At 39.7% G+C, this 27,085-nt stretch overlaps 1 protein-coding gene across 1 annotated transcript in view; it reads left to right on the top strand.

The window, feature by feature from the left end:
• Window positions 1-27,085, top strand: part of ME1 (malic enzyme 1) — a 309,039-nt gene that overhangs the window by 237,003 nt on the left and 44,951 nt on the right. Inside the window, exons 7-8 of the mRNA XM_006258408.4 lie at window positions 12,713-12,822; window positions 25,478-25,575. Coding sequence (XP_006258470.2) covers window positions 12,713-12,822; window positions 25,478-25,575 — 208 coding nt within the window. The remainder of the gene's footprint in view (window positions 1-12,712; window positions 12,823-25,477; window positions 25,576-27,085) is intronic.

Raw genomic sequence — 27,085 nt, 5'->3', positions numbered from 1 at the left:
CAGTACAGAGCCAGCCATAGATCACATGACTGAGAGTTACTGTCTGCTAGTGACATAGATTGAGTGAAGGTGCCAGTCAGTGAAGTGAAAATGTTTCTGTTAAGATTGGGAGAGTTCTTTGAGTAGATGTGATATCTTTTATTAGACCAACTGAGTAGTTGAGCAAAGTTCTTTGCAAGCTTTCGGACACAAGTACCCTTCTCCAGGCATAGGGAGACTCCTTGGAGATCTCAGAACAGCAGCAATGAAAAGGCTGAAAGTGTGACAGGAGGTCGGTGAGAATGTAAGTAAGTGGAAATTAGGGAAATAATGGGTAGAGGAGGGGGAAGGGCAGGGGGAACGAGAGGGGAAAAATGGGTGAAGGTCAGTGCTATGAAGGTTAGCATTAATTAGTATTTCTAAACTTTTTGTAGAATGCTATATATAATAGTAAATTTATGATGATGAAAGTTACAATTCACACTGTATATAAATTTATATTTATAATACATTAAATTTTAAAATTTAATATTTAATTATGATATAATTTACTTTATGCGGAATTTGCTATTATATAGTATATGCCTCTGCCAATCAAGAGTGAGGGGAAGGGCCACTGGAAATGCACACAAAATCAGCTCTTCCTGCTGAGACCAAGCCGTGAAAATCGCTTTGTTTGACTGTGAGTTAAGTAGATGCCTGTCTGTGATGCAACTGCTTTTTTCTTTCTCCTTTTTTTGTTTCAAATCTCGTCTCAAAAGCAATCTCATTCTACAAAAAATAATCCTCTAAACATTGCCTTTAAACGATTATTTCATGTAGATATGAAATTCCTACAAATTAAATTCAAGATCACTTTAGTACGGCTGAAACATCTGCAGACATTACAGTTATAAAGCCAAAAAGCCTATTGGTATCATCTCTTCTGACCTGTCTATATAGTACAGGCAGTTGGTCTATCCTGCATTTATTCCTACTCTGAGTTCAATAGCTATACAGCGATAGAGCATATATTTTAGAAAACAACCCATTTTAAATTAACACGGTAACTACTCTTGATAAGATGCCTCAGCAATTAATTACTTTTGTTTCAGTGTCTTGTTTAAATTTGTTTGCATTCAGCTTACAGCCGTTGTTTCTCATTACTTCTCTCTATTAGCAACTTTCCATTCTCCATGTACATATAAAACCAACTCTTATTTCTCCTTTATGTACCTAAATGCTACTTTCATAGCAACACAAATGCTGTTGTTGGCATTTACACAGATTTTAGATTCTGTTTTTACTTATGTAGCTGTTCCTGCCTCGTGGGCTTGTGTAGAAGGCTCCACTGTAGCTGGGTAGCCTTTGGAGTAGAATAGGATCTCATAGATACACATGCAAGTTTGACATGGGGTCAGAGAGAAATCATGACCAGTGATTCTGGGGAGGGTGGACTGAGGGGGAGGGAATGCCTTGCCACCTTTTAACCCACTAACCTAGTCATTAGGACAGGAATGGCCAACTCCTGGTATGCATACCACAAATGGCATGGACAGCCTCTATTTGTGGCACATAGCAGACTGGAGAGGGGACAGGCAGCACAGTGACAGATAAGACAGATAGGGCAGGGAGCAGAAAGCAGAGCAGAAGATTGGGCAAGGCAAGGGGATTAGAACAGGACTTGGGGAGGGTGCAAGGCAAATTTGTGACACAGTTGCCAAAGCGGTTGGCTCTCACTGCATTAGGGCATTTGCCCAGGGAGTGAAGCAACTTGGGTTCTAGACCCCATAAATCCAGAGGGGATTGAATCTACTTCTCTCATTTCCTTGCAAAGTAGTCCAACCACCAGGCCCTGGATTGGGCACTTCCCTGAGCATCTGCAGCCCTCCCCTGGAACTGACCAGCTAGGGAAGCAAGATGGGGATGTGAGGCCAAGAGGTGAGTAAGAGTGTGACTTCCTGAGAAAGGCAAGGCCCTGAAAGGGAGGGGTTTTATTCTGGCCCTAGCTCCTGCCCCCAGTGGGGCAGAAACTGTCTTTCCATTTTATCCCATGAATATTAAATGCAAGCTACAGAAAAATGTTATGGAGGTGGAAAAAATGGTTTCCTGTCCAGCTCTATGATAAAATAAACATTTTAAAACATGGAAAAATAAACTATGTGACAGAAACCCAACCAAGTAATTTTACTGCCTCTTTTTCCTGTCGTTTTTGTATATTATGTCCAATCTGCATAGAAGGCTTCCTCAGCTGGGGTCTTTGGATATAATTCTGGTTGTGTTGAAGCCAATGGCAGTTTTTGCTTTGACTTCAAAGAAACCAGGATTTCACTGATGCCTCATTTTCTCCAAATTAGTTTTTTGCACAGCTTACTGTATAAACTGTAATAATATAAATAATAAAAGCCCATTCATTTTAGTCCAAATTATAAAAGTTTTACCCATATTTGATTTACGTACTTATTGCTGTATCATCCTGTGTGTGGTATGATGGGCTGTTAAAGTATTTTTTTTACATGTGGAATAAAGCTGTGCTAGACACTTTTCAGACCATGTAGAGACAAATGATGTAATATAACTTTTTTCAACTTTTGTCTTTATTATAGTTCCACATAGATCTCAACCAGTGCATAATTTTGATCCAATAAAATTAAAATTTGTTACATATGACATTCCATTTCACTTTTTTCTCTTCTGGAGGGAGTGAGTAAACAAATTGCATATGATGGGCACTAGTCCTGAGGCTCTCTGATGCAGTAGGATGGTGATGAGCTTGGTGTAAGAGCCTGTGTAGAACAGCATGCTTTGTTTTAGTCTCATTTTCCTTGGGAAAAGAGGAGTGTTGAAAGGCCCTTAAGTCTAGTTCCCTGCTCTTGTGGGCAGCCATGTTATATACTCCATTTCATGACCATGTTGCTTAGAATTTGCCTCCATGTGAAAGTCTTAAAACAACATTCCTTCTTTCCCCGGCCCCAGGTGTATGTCTCATTTAACAGTTCTCCACTGAAGTAAATCCTTCTTGCAATAAACGTGATGGTGTTAAGTATTTCTACAGCAGGCAGTCATAGGCATTTTGTTGTGGAGTGATGAAGTTTCATGCTCAGTTGAGGTGACAGATAAAATACAGCATGATACATTAAAGATCATTATGGGACTGCTGTGGAAATACTTACCAGAACAGCAATCTACTGTTGGGGCGCAAGCCTAACTACTGAGTCTTAAACACCTTCACTCTCACTTTGCTTTGTCTCAGTGAGATCTGAAGGCACTAAGCATCTCATTGGAGTAGGGCTTGGTGTGCGGATTAGAACCAGCAAGATCACAGAAACCCAGGATAAAGGGAGAGTGAAAGATAAGGATTTTGCAAATCAAGTTGACCCTGTCTCTTCTGAGACAAAAGTTTATTGTAATTGTATATAATATTATTAACACAAATCCATTTAGTTACTTTTTTTCTTTTAAGCAGTCCTAGATTTAATTGCTAGATTTGATGCTCATCTATCATTGAGCTTTATTCATTTAGCACTTTCATAATAAGTATAGTATGGATTTCTAGATTTAGTTTAAAAGACATGAATGTGAATGTCTTCTGGCAGTGACATTTAGAAAAGTGAGTCTGTTCAAATTAGAACTTAATTTGTAAAAAAGACAGGTTTTTTGAAGAGCTTTTGGCTCTAGTCAAATAGCTATCTTTAGGTTAATTTAGACTAGAAAGGTATTAAAAGCTCATACTTTTCACTTTATCTTTTCCTGAAGAATTTCAGCATGTAGCAGTTGATGTACCAAAAATGAGTACATCTAATCATGACATTTTAAATAAGTGTCAGTGAGTGTGACAAAAAAAGATTAGGATGCTGATGGAAATAGTAACATTTACTTCTTCTATTTGTCTGGTCTACCCAATAGACATATTCCTTTTTTATTTTAAAAGGTAATTTGTGTTGCATGCAAATAAGATATTTTGACATTTTTTTAATAGTAAACCCACCACAAAGTTACTCTTATTAAAGGTGAAGTGCTCCCTAAGAACATCAAGCATTGTAAAAATTATAGGCTGTGTTTAATCTGCTGAAAATATCTGAAGAATTTCTTTCCCAAGCTCTTCCTTATACTTTCAACAAATCATTATTTCTGTATTTTAATAGTCAAGGTAAAAGCTATCAGGAGTAGTAGTTATTTCCATCTGCTCATTATACTGTAAATAACTGCTTGAAAGAGCAGATGTGGTGCTCCAGGCTTTGACAAACTGCACTATCCAATCACTCCATTTGGGAGAGAAGATTTCAAAATGCACACAAGTATAATCAAATATATATATAAATTAAGGTTTGTGGTTCTGAATTCCTGAAGCTACCTGGCAATTTTAGGATCTGACAAAGGGCACTATAAAATGCTTTTCAGAAAAACATTTTTTAATCATTCTAAATTCCTTGGGAACCTGCATCAGTAAGATGCCTAAGTGATGCCTAAATTTAAACACATTAATTGTTCTCTTGACTTCTGTGGGAATGTTTCTATGCTTAACTACCCTTTTTGAATTCACTGATTGTTATGGAAGTATTAAGAAACATTGTTAGGCCCAGAAATAATAATAAAATTGAAAACTGGCATGAAATTATCAAATGGGAGCCTCTTATTACCTTCATAGCTAACAGACTTGACTATTTTCATTATTTACCCTTTTAAGAGGAAGGGTAAGTGAGTTAGTAACTTAGCCGTGAACATATGATTTGGGCTGAACTTTGCTATAAGGTAAAACTTCTTATTTAAACAAAACCTAATTCTTATGTACCAGATTTCAAAACACTGCTTTGAAATTTATAAAGTAAGTGCAAAGACTGATTTACAAGTAAATGGAAACCTTTACCTACTTTCCACATGCAGTTTCCATTTTCATGTGTAAATCTAAGGATCTGCCGACAAAAAATATTTCATGCACAAATTTAGAAATCTATTTAAAGCTTTTTGGAAAATTTGAGTCCATCAGTAATAGCAATCATTAATAATCATACTTGCAACATAGCACCCTTCTTTCTGATAGATCTATAAAGTGCTTTTTCTGTCTCTTTCTATTACCAGTTTGCTCCTGAAGTCAAGTCATATCTTTTATTTCCAGTAGACAGTTCAGTATTTCTAAATGTTATTTGCAAAGATTTATATACATATGAAGTGCAGATTTTAAATCTTTGTTCCTTTTTAAACATTCAGAATAAAGTTCTTGGGAATAAAAGATATGGGGGATAACAATCATTATTTTTCATTTGTCACTTTTTTTTAAATGTCCAAATCTTACCTTTTGAGCAACCACATGCCTATAAGCCAGGGGTGGGCAAAATATGGGCCACAGTCTGGATTTGACTCTTGGAGGGACTTTGTCCAGCCTGCAGCAAGGTCTGCTTAGAAAGGCAGAGTGAGCTGTGGTTGGGGCTGGGGCTGTGCGTTGGTGGTGGTGGCAGGGAGGAGCCACAGGGTGCGTGGGCTCTGGGCTGTTGTGGGGTGGGGGGTGACCATGGCAGCTCCCCAAAATTGCCTGTGGGCCCACATAATTGCCCACCCCTGCTATAAGCCCAGTGATTCTCAACTTTGTTAGACCCAATGCAGTCTTTAGACTCAGGGTACATCTCAGAACATGGAAGCTCTTAGTTTTCACTCATTTTTAACTACAGGAAAAAAATAGAGCAAGTCTGTTCCCAAGAACTCGGAAAGCCCACATCAGGTCAGAATGTTTTTGATGCTGTGTGAGTTTATCTTGCAAATCATCATGTTTCCACACCTAAGGGTTCTACATTGTGTAGCACCCCACATCACCCTTGAAAAGGATTGCAAGCATCCTGATTTAGAATCACTGATAATAAGCAGTTAAGATCTGTCCTTGTTCAATAGATAGTAAATCATTCTATATGTTGTAATTATTGTTCTTTATTGACAAAGGTTTTTATTTTTTAAAGCTGAAACCATTTAATAAAGCATACAAGAGACCACCTTTTTACATGAAAAATACAGAATCATTTTTGGGGACTTACTTTATTTGCAGAGGACCATGCCCAACACAATCTTAGAAGCAGAAAAAGAATCATAAAGAATGATGCCATTTGTAGATAAAGACAGGATTTCTGGTTTTTATTTTGGATACAGTCTAATAGGCACTTCACCTGTCTATCTGTTCAGTAACCCCAAAAGAGGCATCTCTAAACAAGACCTAAAGACTTTGAAAAGAAAAAAAGAATTTCAATTAGATCATCTCTGTCTAAAATTGAGGCTCATCTGTTAAATGAGAATAAGCCTAAAAGTAACCTGAGATTACTGTTTAGTAGACAGCTGAAGCAGCCACAGTTAAAAAACAGTTGAATAAATAGGAGAGCTAAGGTTATGTTTCAGGTTCACAGAGTTTTACTTTTGACTGTAGTGGGGACAGTAGTGGATGTGCCAATAAAAAAATATTTTTATATAAGATTCTTATAGCAATATTATTTATTTAAAAGTTGTGGGGACATGCTAAGATATGCCAAAATTTACAATATATTTGATTTTTCCAGAGTTTAACTCAAAACTAACCCTCAAGTCTAAACGCTTCTACTTTTGGGGAAGGGTATACCTAGAACTGAATTTCATGTCTATTTCACAACTTTATAAAGGGCCAAAATAAAAAACCCAAGACTGAGTAAGCTGATACTAGAATATATTTGTCTGAATTATGCAGCTTTGATCCCTCTCTAATTTTAATAAAGTATTAGTTAATCATTTGCAGGCTATTCAGTAACCTAAATTGCCTTGCTAGCCAAATACCTCACAAACTTTTTACAGCAGGGAATGAAGTAACTTGCCTGAGGTCACACAAGGTTGGCTCAAGACCATTGTTGCATAAAAAAAATTAAGAACAAATATTTGAATAGAAGGAGGGAAAACAAAATGAAAGTGTTTTGGAAAATAAATTATTACCATTGATATCTATATTATTTTACAATTTCAGGCATATCTCCCAGATAGAGGTATATTGCATTTCAAGTCTTTTAATTAATTATATCACTAATTAGAGTAAAGATATTCCATTCAAGTTGAAATCCTGAATGATAGATTACATTCCCCATTGACAATTATGGGAAAAAACTGAAAAAGATGAAAATGGAATCAATCATAATCATAAATCAGTAAATAGTGAGAACTTTATTTTGAGGTAGCATAAAGATTATATTCAATCTTTTACCATGACTCTTCTCTTGAAGAGGACTTCATAAACTTGCCCTGTGGTAAAACTGTGCAATTTTAATACAAAAGCTTTAGGAGGTAAGGTATTTTGGAAATGTTTTCCTGTTTATATTGAAAAGTGTTTCCTATTTATCATTTTTTGTGGTCCAGAATTCTGTAAATCCAGTTGCTCACTCTACCAAGTACTGCTATGGTAACTGTGTTCCCGAGCTTGTGGAAGCTGAAAATATAACTGGAATAATTTATATATTAAGCACTGTTGTTGTAATTGATATTTTCAAAGGTAAATTAAGATATTTTCTTGCATTAGAAACCTATGATTTAAGCCCTTGATTTTTTACAAGCTGTTTTCCCACAGTGAATTCTTCCACCAGTATGAAGCCCATTGACTTCAGTAGAGCGCCACACAGACATTAGTTTCTGCGTGCGTGCAGCTGCGTGTAAGACCATATTCTGAATCGCAACTAGTTCTAAAGTTCAAGATGGAAGTTCAGTCTGGGAACAGGGCGGAATGTTCTTCTGGGCTGGCTGGTTGGTTGTTTGGACGACTGCTAAAGGACTTTAGAGAAGTGTGTGTGTGTGTGTGTGTGTGTGCGCACGCGCGCATGTGCACGCACACACATACATGGGTGCATTAAGGAGGGATTTGAATGAAGACAGTGGGAGCTGTCTGTGGGTGTAAAGAAAGAATTTGAACAAAGAGTGGAGGCTCCCTGTGGTGGATATAAGGACAGATACTAAAGGCTCTCATCACAATGCTATGTGAACACCTGAATCTGTCTTTCTCTTGTTCTTTTCTGAAGGATTTGAATTTCAGAACTGGTTGGAATTTCTGTCAGAATATTGTTTAGGGGAAGATCCCCTTTTTTCTTAGAAAACTTGTTTTGTGAGAACTTTTCCTAGAGAAAACAAAATGAAGGGGACCCACTGAAATGGCTCTTGTCAATTCACTGTTGGCTATAGGAAGAAAGAAAAGTTCACACAACCCCCTCCAGATGTTAATGATGTGATAAATGTAACAAGTTAATCATGCAAAAATTGCAAAATGTTTAAGCAGTGTGTTCAAGCAATTTATCATGCAATAAAATTGGTGAACCAGCCATTCACTAAATGTGGAACATCTTTGTGGCTAGTTTGTCTTGCACTTTAATTTGACCATATGGCACTTTAGTTTAAAAGGGTGTACAGGGAGCCTGGACTTGAGAGTTGCTCTCTGATGCTGGGCTGCCCTTTCAACTTGCCAGTGCATGAGGAAGCCCACATCAGAGACTGCTGAGTTGCCCATGCACACAGGGAATATGGCACACAAGGAGTTGTGGGGCCCTCTGCACACCAGTACATTTTAAGGGGCACACATGCAGCCAGGCTATACACACCTTGTAAAGGTCCAGGCATGTGGGTAGCTTGGGATCAGGGAACCATTCCATAATCCTGGACTCTGCACAAACCAGCATGTTGAAAAGGTACATGTGCAGCATGAATGGGGGAGAATGCCAAATTTGGTTAAAACTGTTTTGAGGAATTAGATGATGTGGAAACGAACTAATTAAAAAAAAAAAAAAAAAAACAGTGGAAAGTGCAATGGGATGCTTTCCACATTGTGTCCTGGCACATTATAAACAGTTTTAGATGACAGGGCTGTTGACTGATGCAAGAGAAGGAGGGAATTCCTTTGTGGCTGTTATTTTGGTTTTGCTTCTTTCTTGGACTGAGTGTCAGCAACCACTTCTGATGTTTTTAAAGCATTTATAGTTCCAAAACCCATGTGAACAAAGGAAACGGACAGATAAGATTTTGGAATTGAACATGAAGCTCTAGATCCTAAAAAGCAACCACTTGTTCCTTCAGGAAAGAATCCAAAACAATGGCTGGCAGCAAGACTAAAAGACACAAATATGCTGATGAAAATGTTTTTGCTAAGGTGTAAAAGCAACCCCCCAGGGTTTTACTTGTTAGTGAGAATGACACCTAGATTGTCACAGGTCCCACTGTACTCCCTATAGGGTTTTTGATTACTCTTATTTTTTTACAGGGTTTTTTTTTTTAGCTTCTTAAGGCCAAAAAACCCACCCACAGGAGCAAGGGCTCATTGGTCAGGTCTGATTGGGAGGTGGAGACTGACCAATGAGCCCTTACTCCTGTGGGTGTTTCAGGCCGTCCCGTCAATTGTTACATGGTGGGAACAGCTGATCAAGCAGGCCTATCATCAAGCTTTCCTGGATCACTGATAGGCTCCTGAGGGAGGGGGAGCTAAGGAGCAGTCCCATGTAGTCCTCTGGCTGGAGAGCATGCTTTTATATCAACTTTGTCACCTTCTATGTCTCCGTAGTGCGCCAGAAATAACATCTGTCTAATCCTTTGACACCAAAGTATAGGATAGAGACTGGGTTTTAAATTAGACAAGCTGAATAAAATTGATATCAGACCATTGTTTCAAAAGACAAGTAGCATTATGAATTGAGCCTTTTGTCAGCCAGTTTTTTCTAGTGGATCCAGATGGGTTCTAAGTCAGACTCCTGGTCAGGTCCCATTTTTGGTGTGAAGTCAGAACTGCATCTGCTTCCTTTAGTCCTGACGCAGTAAAGGAAGGATGACTTGGTATCAGAAATATTGAATATGGACACCAGAAATTTGAGCGCAACAATACCTCAGATGCAGACCTTCTGTGCAACTTTGGGCAAGTTGCTAATTAGGCTCATGTCTACCAAAACCCAAATTTTTAGTACCTGAGTGGTACTAAATTTTAGGCAGAATTTAGGAACTTGGTTTAAGACTACAATCCTCATCACCACCATGACCCTGCCTCTTATAATCTTGTAGATATAAAAGTCTGTACTTACCAAGTTCTCACCTGTAAAGCTTCTTATACACCTAAAGTAATGTTTTTGCATGTGACTACGGGTGCCACTACTTTGACCAGGCTGAGTAGATTGTCACGTGTACTTAAACCTAAGCCAGATTGGAATCTTTAAGTCTCCACTTGTCTTACTTTAAGGGTCTAATTCACTAGGCGTGCTCAGAGCATGCCAACAGACATTGACAGATTTGAACTCTGTGCAAAACAAAGCAGCCACAGCCACTTTCATTCAAAAATGGAGGAGCATGTTGCAATGGGCAGTGCCACTTGTTATCCAGTAGCTCAGCAGTTACAGCATTCACCCAGTGTGGGAGAAGTAAGTTTTAGGCACTACTCTGCCAACCTCCCAAAAGAGCTTTTGGCTTGGCTGGGACTGGGGAATCTCTATTTCACTTGTTATAATTACAGCTTTGCAAACAGAAAAATATTAGGATTCTTTGGGCCAGAGAAGGAAAATATGCCTCTTTTGGCAGTCAACTGAGAGAGGGGTTCCAAAGACTAATGCATTTTGATCAAGTACAGTAGTAGGTGTGTGTGGTGCAGAGAGAGGAGGGTAGAACAGATAACAAAAAAATAAAGTCCTGCTAAAGGTTCTTTATTCTCTACTAAAGTCATTCAGCCGTAGCCCCTTATTTAAAAGTAAGCTACTACTCTTCAGAAGTTTTATGCATGGGGTTCCAGGGCAAGAAAAGTGATGTTATAATAATGGCTACAAAGAGATTGGGGAAGAGAGAGGAAATGCCTACCTGGACTTCACAGTGATGTTTATTTTCTATAAGTTTGTCTAAGCTAGATCATGCATTTTTTCTCATCTTTCTGAGTAAGAAATCTTCCCTATTTGCAATCTACCAGGCAGTTTCTCATTTGCACGTTGATTTGTTTGTACCACTTCTCAATAAACATAGCTTGCTGGCTAGAGTGTGCATCATTTCCCCAGGCAGCTGCTAAATATTTTGCAGTCAGGACGACTTGCTAGCTGGGGAAATATGTTGCCTTTATTTTCAGCAATGACAAGGCATGCCTTGTAGTATATTAAATCCTGCCTTATCTAGTAAAATTATTATCAGGTCAGTTGTGTCTGCTTTCATCCATGATTTCCATTTTGGTGCTTTCCCTTATCTGACCTTCCAGTACTGCAGACTACCCTTGACTGTAAGCAATTTGGGATAGGAACTCACTTTTTTTATCCTGTAAAACACCATGAATAGCTAGAATACTGTAGAAGTAATCTATAAGTTCAAATACAAAACGACGTTCAAGTATTTACTTGAATATAAGATGTTCCTGAATACAAGACAACCTCCCAATAATTAGATTCTACATATGGAAAATTCATAAATTTGATATAATTTTCAAGGTATAGAATCTAATTATTGGAGGTTTGCCTTGAATTTTTCCCCTTCCCACTGCTACAGCAAGGAAAATACATCCTGGAGATCAGATAGTCCTCTTGCCCTCTGCCCCCACTCCCAGCTTTTTCCTTCTGCAGCCCCTCTTCTTACTGTCAGACCCTGGTCTCCCTGAGCACATGGAAGAAAGGAGCAAATTTGAAAAAAAAAAAAAAAAACTGGAAGTAAACACAGCTATAGGAATTTGCATACAGTACCAATAGCCTTAGTTCATCCAGAATGGATGCATTTTACCTTTTTTTTTTTTTTTTTAAACTGCTGCAAGTTTTGGCACAGGTACTCCATGGAAACACTTAAGTAGCATTTTGGCACCTATTTATATGTAGTATAAACTATGCATGATATTAGGCCAAAGACAAAGGCTCATGATTTACCATCTAATGTATTGGGTTAGGCCCCCAATAGTCAACAGCATTTCAAGCCATGGTGACCCCACATCCCATCACTGCTCAGTATGTATATGTATTCCAGATATCCCCCACAAAGGATCCATGTGCTAATTACACTTCCCCCCCCCCCCCCACTTGTGACTGGAATCAGGTGTTTTTGTCACAAGTCCTGGGATCCTCCAAAAATTGATAAGCAGGTAAGGCACAGGAGAACCTGGTCTGGCTTCACTTCAGGGAAGGTGAGGCCACAATAATCATGTGCAACAGGCCAAGAGAGGGAGCAACAGAGAAATTCTGGGTGAAATCTTTGAGGCCCCATTTGGTGGCTTGCCAGACATTTAAGGGTGGTGAAGAAACAAGAATCATTGAAATGCAAAAGAGAGGTGCAGCTCAGCTATACTAGTGAAGAAGTTGTCAAAATGTGGTCCATGTAGTGGCTCACCATGACTTGGATAAGCATAGGTGCTAAGGGGGGCTGCGCTCAGTGGGCACTACCACATATTTTACTCAGCTGGATTGCACTATTCTATTCCTGTGGTAGGTTCCCATGAACATGTTTGCTCAATGTGGGCCTTTAATTCAAACCATGGGGCATATGATTGCCTAACTGTGATCAGTGTAGAGAGTGGCATGGTGGTGACATCTTCAAATTGCCAAATGATAATAGATAAGGTACTTTGGTTTATATAATCTGAGATTAAACTAAACTGTTTATATTTTCCTCTCCTGATGCCAGTACAGGGTAGAGTTATAAGTTATAATGTATTTTATCATTTTCAGAAATCTTCTAAAAGAATTTCTATCATCTTCTGGAATCAAATAGAAGATACTAGAAGTTTGGATAAGATATGCTATGTTTCTATTGTAAATTTACAATCCATTTGTCTTTCTAGGTATGGGATGAATTGCCTCATTCAGTTTGAAGATTTTGCTAATGCTAATGCATTCCGCCTCTTGCATAAGTACCGCAACATATATTGCACTTTCAACGATGACATTCAAGGTAACGAGACACCTTTTTCCCCTCTTGCTCTGTGTGTTCTTACAGAACCGGAAAACTGAGTCTTAGTTAGTTCATAGTTACTGTACTGAAGCTAAAAAAAACCATGTAATTGGATTTGAAATGGTACCTGAAGACACCTGCTGGAGGATTATGCTGTCTTGGGATATGTAAACCCATTATTTCTCCTCTTACCCTTTCCTCCTTTAATTTATGTTCCATACTCCATCTAGATGCCTGCAATTTAAAGTATTTTTTAAAGTTCCAAGTGTTTCAGTTTACTAACTTGAGTTATTTGTGCTGAGATCTATGACCTAAGCACAGACTTTCAGCCTGCTTGTACATTAGGGGCAAACCAGACTTGAGGTCAAAGACAGTTAATCCCCTACCCCCTTCAAAGTTTCTCACTAGTTCTTTCTGCCTCCAGAATAGTTGGTGGCTCTACTATCCCTTCCCATTGTGGAGCTGTCCTGACAGAAATAATAAATTCTGTTTCAAAGTTTCAGACCAGAAATGTGGTTCAATTCTGTCTCTACAGTATTGTTCTGATTATAAGTTGACCCTACATTTTTAGGGTCAATTTTAGGTAAATAGTATTTTCCTTGAGTTTAAGTTGTAAGTTGATAAAAATAAATAAAGATGTTGAACTACCTTTGCCCTTTCAAAATCCCACAGAAGAATCAAGTAACCAGGGAAAAGACCCATATAACTGAATGGACTAAAAATACTAAAATAAAAACTGCTAAAGAAAATTATAACTTGGAATTTTTATTGCATGGACAAAAGTAGTACAAAAGTCAAGAATAGAAGGGGCCCAATTATAGGTTAACCCCATATATGTGTTTAGTGCAATTTTTACGATGATTCTTTTGGAGGTAAAAATGGTAGCCTTAATATCAGAACAATAGAGTAACTCCCAATGATTTTCGGTTGTTTTCGAGGTAGCTGTGAAACTTACTAGCAAAAAATGTCTCTTGGCTTATGGTGGCAGGTTCAGATAGATATTAAAAGCCTTCTATCAGGTACTGTGTTATGTCAAGTAATAGATGTTCATGCTGTGTACCCTGCTGATGACCAACATAAATGTTAGCATGTCTCGACCTGTTCAAACTTCCCAAATATTTTTAGTTTGCTTTATTTATAAATATAAAAACTAAAATCTAAAAGATGTCCAGAAGAAGAATGTTAAGATTACAACATAGAATCCTCCACTGGTAGCCAAGACCAGAGCTCTCTGGCAGAAAGCTTACTGCACATGTGCTGCCCAGTCAAAGGCGATCTGATCCCATGCACCCCAGATCCTCCCCTGCCTGCCTTAATTATTGCATAAATTAAAAAGTTCTCAGTGAATGAAGCAGAGGACTTCAGGGAGAGGTCTAGGCAGTTAGATGCCCCCCTGGTGAAATGTATCTGGTTTTTTCCTCAGCTGCAGAAATTCTCTGGGATGTTGGACAAGCTGCTCAATTGAGACATTTCACAGATAGTCATTAATTGTGTGTTCTTAACTTTCTGGGTGTCTGACTTGATATCCTAGGGTCTGATTTGCTAAAGTGCTGAGCACTTACAGTTGAAGCTGCTGGGCATTATATTTTGAATTTATAAAGTGCTAAGTACTCTGAAAATTTGCAGGTATTGCAAATTGAGAACTTTGGAATGAGTGGAAATGTTTTTACCTTACACTTACCACAGTTCTTGATGTGTTAACTAGGTACACCCCCTACTCACTGGAGTGTTATGGAGATTGATTGGTTTGTTATGAAACTAAGCCATGGTTGTTTCAAGTTAAGCACCCCAAAATTAGTGTACATTTCTGGTAGCTTTGGCCTTATTCTTTCTCTCTCTCTGTTCTCCAACTGTAAAATGAAGGCGATAACACACTCTTACCTGAATCTATGAACATCAGACAGATGGAAAACTAAAATCATGTGTGATAAGTGCCATGGAACAAGGATTGACACCTTTTTACTGCTGCTTACAACCTGAAACCCTGCTGCAAACTAATAATCACCACTCCTGGAGCACCCACACCACCTGTGCTTACCCTCACCACTAATTCAAGTGGCCATGAGAAACAGAAAGCATTATATTTGGCAGCACCACAGCAACTGAACAGGGAGGGCTGGGAGGCCAGCAGACACCATGGAGGGAACAGACAGAATGGCTGTCTCTCAGTGAGTGGGAATGTATGGTTTGCGGTGCCTGAAAGCCCATGAAATGCATGTAGCACTCATGATTCCATTTGCCATGCTGCATATTTACAGTGTGGCAGCAAAATTTTTAGATACCAGGAAATACTGGTATCTAAAAAAGTCACAGCAGAAAAAAGCGGGTGCAGCATGCACTGGCTGAAACTAGAGACTGGCCAGCCAGAGCCACGCTCCAGCTGCTGGCCAGGTTCTGCACACCCAGATCGCTGCCGCTGCTGCCCCAGAAGGCCCCCAGGACCCTGGGTAAGACTGCTGGGGCCAGTCCAGGTGCTGGCCCCAGCCTCCCCTACCTCACCCAGGGCAACAAATATGTACCGCTGCTAGTTGTCCCCAGGGTAACGCATGTTCCAGCTCATGGGGATGTGTTCAATGAGGCAAGAGGTAGGATCCTGGGAATGCCCCTTGCTGCCCAACCAACCCCTAACATAAAAGCAACCTTGAGGTCATTTATGGTTCTTTTTCAATGCAAGGTTTGTATGGTGTACAGTAAGGACAGAGCCATGCAGAATGATAAGGATCAAAAGAAACTTTGAGTAGATACTCTTATCCAGTGCTCACTGAAATAGTCCGAATCATTTTACTGATGTCAGTGGGCATTAGCTCATGCTGTCAGTGAGCATTATCCATCCTGTGCCTTGAATGAGGCAGGAGTTCTGTGGATAAAAACTAATGTGCAGTGACGTGTTTTAAAGATAGTATTACCATGCATCTGCATAAAGGAGATAAATTAAGATAACACAGGCTAAGCTAGTCTGGCATTTCCGAAATATTGATTGAGTTTGCAGCCTTAACCACTGATAACTTTTTTTTTTTGTATGTAATCATTCTAATTAATTTATAACAATTTCACCTTTTTCCCTCTTTTTTTGAAAGGTGTCTGAGCCCGTGTTTAAGACAAAGACCTCTTCTTCTCCCCCACCTCCTCCACTTTTTCCTCATGAAATGACCAGTGTTGATGAATCTGGGAAAGTAATTTTATTTTCCCACAGAATAGTTGCAGTATGGAGAGTCAGTGCAAATTTCCTGATGCTGCCCATATCAATATTGACCTAGAAGAACTACTGATGAGGTTCAGAAGGCAGTTCAGTCTATGTGCTTAGCTTCTTTTAACCCTACTACACTCTTCTCTTTGGCATGCCTGCTAAAAATGTTAACAGGAGTACTAATTAGTGCTACTTACAGTTTTGATTTTTGATTGTGGGAACTGTTTAATAAGAACTGATTGAAAACCATTATTTACATCTTCTAACAGTCATCATATGGCAGCTACTCTGGATCAGAACTAACCCAAGATTTCAAGTGGTGGTGAAAAAAATCTGCATCTTGCTGCCATTTAAACCACTTTTAAAAAACATTTTTGAATAAGTTACTGCCTCACTGAAAATGATAAACTTATAGGTATGCACAGATGCAGTATTTGATCCCTGCATATGGTGTATTTCTGTATTCTTCGGTTTTACCACTGTAACTCTATTATGCCAACAGATGTAATACTTTCCTTCATTTCAATGCCAGCAAAAATAATTCCATAACCTACCTCTGTAAATAATTGCAAAATTTATATGTCCTCAGGAAATGATTTGTTTTTAACAGATGTGCCATTTGAATTCATTATTAAAAAGGTTTATTGAAGAAAATAGATTTAAAAGTAATTTGGGGCATATGATACAAGGTTATTAAATGATATAATTAAAGTCAATTTCAACAAATATTCATCTCTCGATGAAGTTACGTTTTGGTTTAAAAATGTTTGAAAACTGTATTATTTGGCTAAAAAAGTATTCTCTCTTAAGATCATGTCAGATCTAAATCAGTCTAGTTCTCAAATAAGAAATCCTTGTTTTGTCATAATAAATTGTTTTCTTTTTCTCATATTGATTCTTTTAATGTTTGAAATGTGGAAGCAATAAAAACAAAGGTGATGGTGGTAGGCAGACCACTTGACTTAGGGGTAATTGAGAGACCTGTTATTGTTGGGGTTCATCCTCTGTTGTCAGTTATGTTCACAGCCTTGGAGGTGGTCCTGATCCTCCATTGCATCTGGATTTTCAGGTGGTAGCAGTGGCTTTTCACCAGCTCCATCTCATGAGACGGCTGTGACCCTTTCTTTTAAATTTGGATCTGGTTGCCATCATCCACGCCTTCGTAACCTTAAGACTAGACTATTGTAATGTGCTCAATGTGGAGCTGCCCTTGAAGACCATCTGGAAGTTGCAGCGGGTGCAGAATGTAGTAGCCCACTTTCTGATGAGAGTGGATTGCCAGGATCATAATTCCAATGGTACAGAGTTTGCATTGAGTCCCAGTAGCTTTCTGGGGACAATTCAAGGTGCTGGTTTTGACCTATAATGCCTTGGGTCTGGGCCCTAAGGGATTGTCTTTTCCTTTATGCCCCACTGCAATCTTTAAGGTCAGCCGAGAGCAAGGTCCTAAAATACTATCAGTGCACCAATTTAGCTTGGTGCAAACATATATAGGAGGTCATTCTTGGAAGTTACTCCTCAGCTCTGGCACTCCATCCTTCCTGCAGCCCACCAGAAGCCAAGCCTCGACATCTTTCAGAAGTGCCATAGCACCTTCCCATTTGGGCAGGCATTTGGCAAACAAAGCTAGGTGGGGATATTGTTCAGGGGTGTTCTGTTTTATGTTGATATTCTAGTTGCCTTTTAAGCTGTTCTGTTCTCTCATTTGATAAGTTTTATCCTTTTTTTTTTTATAAGTTATTCTATTTCCTTATTCTCACTCATGAAAGCTCATGCCTCTCTGAACAGGTTATTCTATAACAGGGCCAGGCAAAGGTTGGCCCACAGATCGGATTGGGCCCGCAGCAGACTCCGTTTTGCAGCAGCCCCTGCCTGCGTTGCTGCAGCTGGTTTCCATGGGGACCCCAGCAGCAGTGGGGCCCTGACAGCACAGGGCCAGGGTTTCCGTATCGTCAACAGATGCATGCACTGCACCCCCACCCCTTGCATCAGAGTGCTAGCTGGGGGCTGCTAACACTCCCACCGTTTGAGCAGCCAGAAGGGAAAAGCCTTGGATGGTGCAGGCAGACCTCCCTAATCAGAGGTCCTGCTAGGGCCTGGCCATGTCCCCCTCAGCTCAGCATTGTGGAAGGAAGGGAGGGTTGTTCTAGTGCCCCCTGGCTTCTAGCCTGAGCCACTGCAGGCATGTGCCTGAATTTCTTCAGTCCAGAGAGAATGTCTGTTTGGTTACGAACTGGTTTAGCCTAGCCAGGTTAGACTAACCTGCAAAGATTGAATGATTTCAGGCTCAGGCTTTTTTGAATGTCTGTCCCTAGCCTACATATAACACTGAACTGGTTCACAGTGAATCAGTTTAAAAGAGCACTTAATTTTCCAGGTACACTTTTGAACCATTCAAGGAAGCTTTAAGCCAATTTAACCGGCTTCTATGTTCAGTTTTAAACTGCTTTAACTGGTCTAAGTGTTACATGTGTCCATGCTCTTAGTATAAACAAGATACCAGCTGTGAGAACACCATTTTGAAAAGGACACTCAGTACCATCAATAATCATATTAGATGTTATATTATGTTGTTTCAGAACACGTCTCTGTATTATTGTGTAACGCAGGCTGAAGCAAGAAAGCTGCGGACTAGATCTTTAATCAGAATGAACCCACTTAAAGCAGGGGTCAGCAACAGGGCTTTGCCTGTGTTCATGCCTGTGACTACACCAGGGCCAGGCACTGAGGAGCTGTGCTGGGTCTGGACAGCTCCTAGCAGTGCCTGTGCTTTTCCCTGCCCTCCCAGCTCATCTGACATGGGCCAAGTGTTTCTGGGAGCACATTAGCAGCAAGGGGCTTTGCCAACACCTGTACTGGGGCTGGGATGCTTTGCCTGTCACCCCCACTTCTCCCAGCACCCTGCTTCTGGCTGCAGCACAGGTGCAGCTTCCAGCTGGTGGGGAGCTATATTGGGACCAGGTATCTGCAAATTGCATCCATGCTACTACCACTTTTTCCACTCCCTAAAGCTGTGGTGCAGGTGCAAATTCTAGCTAGTGGGGAGCTTTGCTGGGGCCAGGCAGCTTTCAGCTGTGCCCACAGTACAGCTGGAGGAGAGAGGGGAAGATGGGAGAAACAGCAGCAGCACATACTTTGTTTGCAGATGCCTAGTCCTGGCATAGCTCCATACTAGATGGAACCTGCACCTGTGCCACAGCTGGGCCTGGGAGAAGCAGTGGTGTTACAGGTACATGTCCCAGTTGCAGGGCTGCAGTGTGGACACAAGGACAGTCCCCCACTGCTGATGTGCTGTGGAAGCCACCTGGCCCATGCTGGACTGGAGCCAGGTTGTTCTAGCCCTCAACTTGTAAAAGTTTGCCAGCCCTTGACTTAGGAAGCTTCATAAAGGAAACTATGTTTAATTAACTCATTTTAGAAAATCCCATCCCGTAGTCAAGTTCACATCTATAAAATTAGATGTTAAAGGAACTAAAGTTCATGACAAATAGCTGATTTTTTTTAAAAGGCTTTAGAGCAGAAATTTTCCACTCTTTTGAACTAATGAAGTACAGCAGTGGGGTAGCAAATCTGGAGTTCTGTGCCATAAACCTTCTAACAATCTCTCTTTTGCCAGGGGCAAGAAGAGAAAGCATCTCAAATCCCAATAGGCAAGAGTACTCGTAAGGTAATGTGCATCTGCCACTTTTCAGGGCTTTAGCTGTGTTGTGAGACAGGAGCATGTTTCAGACCCCAGATACACACAGTTCTGTACAAAAGAAACCATCTGAAGCGTACTGTTTCCCATTGGAAATAAAATTTGAATTTAAAAACAATTTTAATGTTTTAAGACTATTAGTGGCTATGCTGTGATAGTTCATTCAACTACTGCTGCAGAAGGAGTACGAATGGGTGGCACACTCCCTGAGAATTTCTATTACCTACTGACTGGGGGAAGGAAGCAGCAACTACCAGCATGGGGGAGCAGATTGGTACTTTTATCTCCTCCTTCCCATTTCAGCTTCTTCACTGACCAATCTGCCTGTGTTGTAGTCAGGACCTAGATTGGGAGTCTTGGTTTTTTTGTTTTGGGCATTCTAAGAATTCAGGGACGGCCTTTTGATATGATATTCTCATAAGAAATCACTTAAACACTCAGGCGTTGAATTTTTTCTTCCTACCCAAAGATAGGATAGGGTCTTTTCTCCTTTTTCTCCTCTTCAGTAGGACTAAGAGAAGTGACGGGCCTCTCTTCTGTTCCTTTAATCTTTTTCATCCTATAGTTGGCAATAATTGGAGAGTTAGATATAACATGTTTTATGTTGAGATGTTAGCCACATAATCCAACATACAGAAATACTGTGCTGCCACGTATGTACTTTATTTGTGCAATATGAATAATTGATGGATATCAAAACCAGAAGGCTTTTTAATTTCTTCTAAATCAAAATGAAACCAATAACAATAAATCTGTTTGTTTATTTTTTTCACCTATATATTGTGTTTCGTTGTAGCCTGAAATTTAAGCTGTTTAAGGGAGGCATTTTTCATTGTGTTTATAAGACCCTAACTCAGTAGTACTTCACTGTCTAGACTTCATTGTAAAATAAACAATTATACGCTAACACACTGCTGGCCAAGGTCTGCATTGGTGATAATAAGAATGGCAGAAAGTTGTACAGAAAATAAATGTTAAATAAGATTCCCTTTCAAATTTCACACCCATATTGTTCAAGGGCGTTAGCATTTTAGCAAAGGGATCCTCTTCCTGATTAGAAAAATGTTTTAGCATGTTAACTTTCACAGCTGCTTACATGAAATATGACAAGATGTTATTGTCTGTTAAATTTTCAGAGATTATGCTTTTAGAATATTGTGGGTAGTGGACTCAGTTGTCAAATGAATATTATTGGAGAATGTCCAGTTTGCTTTTCCAGTGTACCTTTGACCCATGTTCTTAACTTTTTGATAGATCTGTGATGATACACAACTGCAGCACGATTCAGGTTATATTTTGTAGTGGTCACAAGGTCTGGTTATGCTTTGGCACTTCGCAGTACAGTTTCTATTTTGATGGTCTTTTCATAAACTGCAGTCAATAATCAGGGTGAAATTTAAGGTCGTGCCATAGGTCAGAGCAGTTCCGGTTAAACAGATCTGCTATTCACACTGACATTTTTCCCCCTTTCCTGAAGAAAAACTAAAGCAGACTACTGAAAAGGGGTGATGACAGTTACTGCCATCAATAAACAGTGATAATGAGCAGGGTTACCCTAATGAAACTGGGCCATTATCATTTGGAGAAAAATGACTGCCAAAAACAGACGTGAAATACCTTTTGCATCATTTTATAAAGTTAATTAATTCATGAGAAACAAAGCAGCTCAGATCAAAAGACATTACTGCAGTTGCACTTATTTTTGTGCCATATTAACTGAAAATCTGAAGATAATTAATTGTACTGTCCAAATATATGTAAATACCCAGTGCATAGAATGAAATATGACTGATCTTTATTATAATAATATGGTTTTTAAAAAAGCCTCCTTTTTCATTTAAAAGATGGGATATGGCAAAAATGAGTTACATTAGAACAGGGGTGGCAAACACCTTGTGCTGTGGGCCAGATCCAGATTATGGAGCTCCCTGCAGGCCAGATTAAACCTAGGATACAAGGAAGCTGTGGCAGTCACAGCAGCTCTGTGCCCAGAGCATGTGGCAGCAGCAGCTCCAGCCCCTGCTGTGTGCCTCATGTTGGAGCTGGAGCTGCTGCTGCCATTGTGGCTGTATACCCTGGGTTGTGGTGGCAGCTCTGGCTCCAGCCTGGGGCATATGGTGGGGCTGGCATCTGGGAAGGTAAAGCCATGGCAGTACAGACTGCTAAAATGGCTGGGGGAGGCGGGGAAACTGGGTCCATGATGGCTATGTCCACTGATGCCTGAAGGCCCCAGATTCTCTGGCAGGCTCCTTCCCCTGGCCATGCTAGTGGTCTACTTGGCTGGACAGAGCAGCTCTGCAGGCCATATCTGGCCCACAGGCCATGTACTATAAGTTAATAAATGGAATTGGCACAGCTGTAGTACATATTATTGTTTTGAAACTTTGTGCATCTCTAAGGGAGTTGGCAGCAGTGTGTCCGTCTTGCTGATAAATATTCTCCAGCATTCCAAAATGCAGTAACATTATTACCCTGTTCTTCTCACAGCTGCTTGAGCCAGCTCTTGCTCAGATGCTTCTGTGTATTTCTGATGTTGGAAAGAAGCATGAAGAATGGCTTGACTGGCTTCCTCTTGGTGGCATAGGGCCATCATTATCACAACTTTTAGCCAATCCCAGGCTGTTATAATGACCTCTGGCAGCTCTAAGAAGCTGGGCCTCAGCTAGTACAGCCCTGGGACTGCTTTTTTTTTTTTCTCTTTTTTCTGGTGACCAGGTCAGCAGTCCCAGGCATAAGGCAACGTGTTCCCCAAACCCACCATACACAACAAAGCTTTAGTACAGCCAAGTTAGTCCTCAGAATCTGGTGGCCCCTACTGCCGAAAAAAGAAGAGGAAAGAAATGTTTGGTATCCAAAAAACCTAGCACTGAGAGCTGTCGGGTACCCACTTAATAGAGTGGTAGAAGAAACTTGGAAAGGATTTTGCTTTCTTTGATTTCTTTCTGTTTTTTGGTTTCTCCCAGCCTGGTACTTGCCAGGCAAGAAGGCTTGGTTTTATTTTTGCTTTGGACGAGAGGCAGGCAATAGAAAAGCCATATCCAATCACTCCACCTTAGTTTGTATACAGTTTTAAGTGTCCAAATAGCTAATTTTAAGCAACTGTTTTGGTGTGTAGGGTGGGGGTTATTTGGAGTTTTGCTGAGCTGTAAGTTTATATAGAGATTTGTCTAATGCCCCTTTAAATGCCTTAGAGTATTTATAGAGACTGAGAAATGAGAAACCCTTTTTAACAACATTATTGTTGGCTCCATTTTAAGCCGCATTTAAAAGCATATTGCTTCTCTCCCAATTTTCTGGTTCCTATTAGAATGTAGTACTTTTCCTTGAAAAAATAAAAATGATTTAAAATGGCTGTTAGATTTATGAAATGTAATAGAATGTAAAGAGAATGAAGGCACACATGTTTTCAAATAGAACCACAGAAAAATAGGGCTCTCAGAAATGGGATCTCAGGAGGTCATCTAGTCTAACCCTTGTTCAGGGCAGGATCATCTCTGTCTAAATAATCTCAGACAAATGTTTGTCTAAACCACACTAAAACATTTCCAATGGTGGAGATTCCACAATCTCTCTGGGAAATCTGTTCCAGTGCTTACCCACCCTCACAGCTAGAAAGTTCTTCCTGTTATCTCATCTAAATTTCACTTTTGCAATTCAAGACTGACTTTTTTCTGATCTCCTTTGAACACAAAACAACTAAACAGCATCCTTTTAATAACAACTCTTTTTGTGTCTGAAGACTAATTAAATCCCTGTTTTCTCCTTTGCAGACTGAATAATTCCAGTTCTTCCAGCTTTTTTTCTTCTTGTTATATTTCTAGACCACTAATCACATTTTTTCTGTCCTTTGGACTCATGCCAATTTGTCTGTCTTTTTTTAAATAAAGTATGGTGCCCAAAACTGGACAAAGAGCTCCAGGCAAGCCCTCAACAGTGCTGAATAGAGTATAAGAATCACTTCTCGTGAGTTGCATGCAATACTCCTGATAATACATCCCAATATGCTATTTGCTCTTTTTGCAACAATAGCATATTGATGATTCCTGCTCACCCCATTTATTTCAGGCAACAAATCTCCATATCTGTTCAGTATGTCTTGATATCTTGTTTGGTGTGTTAGCCTGCCAGGTGTTGATAGTACATTGTGAAGATCTTTGAGGGCTCAACTCTCACTGATACCACCTCACAGGATATACATGACAGGATTGGGCTCCGTCATACATGCTGGATTTTACGGTGTTTTACTTTGTGGGTTAAGCTATAGAAACTCTAAATCAGTGTCCAGATCTTAGGAGTTTGAAATCCTCAGTTCCTGAATAGTTTGGCTTAATAAGCTCTGATTCATAAGAGATGATAATACTGATGTGTTCTTTATTCTAAGCATTTCTGAACCCCACCCCCCACAAAAAACAAACCCAAAACATTCAACAGCAATGACTTCAACTGCAATAGGGTAAATGATAGCATGCTAGATATTACCATTATCTTTGAGACAAGAAAGAACATGGATGAATTCCTGAAAAATGTACATTTTCTTATTTTTGCTAGTGCCTACTTGGTTTTACAATGCTGTAGGTGTACGTTATGCTTAAAAAACAAATAAAAGACAAAGTCTCCGTGTTAAAGTATAACATATAAGGCAGGTGTGTCAAACTCCCTTGGCCTCCCCAGGCCAGATCTGAACCATGGTGCCCTTGTAGGCTGGATCCAGACCAGTCTCTGATGGCAGGGGTTAATGCAGCCATTGCTCATCTCTCCAACACCAACACACATCCCCAATATGACTCCACATGCTGGAATTCAGTGGCAGACTCTGCCCCTGAATTCCTAGTCCCACAGGCCAGATAGCACAGCTTTATGGGTTGGATCTGGCCTGCAGGCCATATCTTTGACGTTCCTGATATAAGGGGTTCAGTCCTTGGAGCTATAGTATTCCCTTAAGTCCTATTAATTTTGAATTCTGCATTAGTTAGTACAAGGACAAAAAAGATTAGGCCCCAATCCTGCAATAGATTCAGTTAGGATGGACCCATTAACCAGTGAGGGACCTTACATGGGCACACAGGGCCACCTTTCATTATATGACCTGAGAGGTTTATGTGACAGCCACATGGGATTGCACTATTGAAGCTTAGCACTTCTCCTTTAGTAATCAGTCACCTGTGGTAGGAGCTATATGGTTAGATGTTTGAAAGAGCATGAGATCCTTAGTTTAAAGTAACTGGGTTTCTTCAAGAAGGTTTTTCCCACATGGTCTCACCTCATTTCCTGTGATGCAGATACCTTTACTCTGCTATCCTATATCACGAAGTTGGGGCTGCTCATACACTGGCTAAAAGATTCTAGGCTTGCACATGTGGTATAAAAATATTTCTTTCATGTTGCATATTCATTGCAGCCAAAGGATCTATGGACCCTTCACCCTATTTAGTATGCATCCTGTCAATGGAAATTTTCCATTTACCATTTTTCATTTCCATTATCCATTACGGATTAGGCCTGATGAGAACTGCCTGGATGATGTGTGTTGACAAAACAGAGTGTATGTAAATGTGGCTTAAGGCAGAATCAAGACTAGCAACCTTTTTATTTGATTTGATTCTGAAGCTTTTCTTACTAACTTTACATGTCTTTGAATGAATAAAAACAAAGCAAACCAGCTTTCATCCCATCGATCTTCTTTGCTAAATGAGTATGTTGAAGCTTTGAGAACTTCTACCTAATGCTGTACCATATCATAAGTAGTCAAGGAAATTCATTTTGTATTTTAGGAACCGCAGCTGTGGCTGTTGCAGGTCTCCTTGCAGCTCTACGTATCACTGAGAACAAGCTGTCAGATCACACAATACTATTCCAAGGAGCTGGAGAGGTATCTGTTAGACATGAAGAAACCTTCTGTGTAGTTTTTTTGTTGTTGTTACATGTCTGTTCCAGAGTAAATGGTAAATTTCTATGGAGGTCCACAGCCTGCAAGTACAGCTTGCCGAGTTTGCTTCATTGGACCTCCCCACGGTCGCATCACAGGATGCTTTTCATAGGATGATTCAGGGAAATCATAATCCTATATTAAAACTTCAGGTTTTAGCTACTATTAATTTGCTCATTATCTCAATGTTGAGGAAGTTTGTCAAAAAGGGGGGAGTGAGGCTAACAGAAAAACACTGTTTTCATTGCTATCAGTTTTGTTTAGGACAGAAACCTCTATATTTCCCTATAGCATGACAGATTTTTCAGTAGTCTTAAAATCATCAGATTTTCAAGTTCTTTTTGGTACATATAGGCTCCTGACCCAAGCCTTCATCATAAGCTTTTCTGAGTTACAGTAAGCCTTACACTCTATTTGGAATTGAAGCTCTACATTGTGCACTGTGTGAATATAATGGTCACTTTCCTGTATTGTTAACTGCCATCTTTTTGATGAGCACTCAAGTAAGTTATAGATTCAGTACACTAATGCAGTCATGTGCTTTGTAAATTCTATAATTCAATGTAGATTGCTAATTTTAATGTAAATGAATGAAAATTGATTTAATAAAAACTGATCAGTACTCCCCCAAATTTGGCTCACAGTTTGCAGGAAGATCTGCATCAGTGATGCATGAAACATTTCTGACAGCCTTGATATGCAAAATACCTGCCCTCCATTTTGCTCCATATTCAGCAGACTGAAACATCTGTTAAATATTCATTAGTATTTGTTTATTATTACCAGTGTGTATGGTGCTGTACAAACACAATGAAAGGTACATTCTGTGCCCTCCAGAGTCCATTTGGACTACATTTGTACATTTATAAAGAGAAAAATAATATAAATTGCTGCTAGACAGGAAAAGTGGGGCCTCACTTGATTCTCAGTAAAACTTCATAATGAAGAACAAGAATTAAACTGTTTATATTGGGTTGATAGCCAATTGTTTGGTGGTCTTTTTTATATATGATTAGTGAAAAGAAAGATACTAGAATCCAGTACAAATAATATGCATTTGGAAAAATAATTAAAAAGTGGATGGTGAGGCGGGGTGGGGGGGCAGGGAGTAGCCAAGTTTAGTCAACAATTACTGAATACATTATTAGTGGGTAAGAGAAACTGTTCCTTCTTTATGGGTATTTTAAAGAGATTTACAATCTAAAACCCTTGAGACTGTATTTTATTTTCTAGGATTCAGTGTTTGTGTTAGTTTTTTGAAATATAATATATACCCCAAAATTAAAATCTGTCAATATGAAAATGTCCTCTTGCACCCTGATGTGATTGTTAGGGACCAACTGAAATCAAGGACACAGGTGGACAATTTTGCAGGTTGATCACAGGGCTGGCTACCATTTTCATGGGCTTATCATGGCAGGCCCACCCCCCCATGCCTATATTGGCTGAAGGG

Source organism: Alligator mississippiensis, chromosome 1, assembly GCF_030867095.1.
Source record: "Alligator mississippiensis isolate rAllMis1 chromosome 1, rAllMis1, whole genome shotgun sequence".
NCBI lineage: Eukaryota > Metazoa > Chordata > Crocodylia > Alligatoridae > Alligator > Alligator mississippiensis.
The sequence above is the reverse complement of the archived record's forward strand: the minus strand, read 5'-3'. Positions and strand labels throughout refer to the sequence as shown.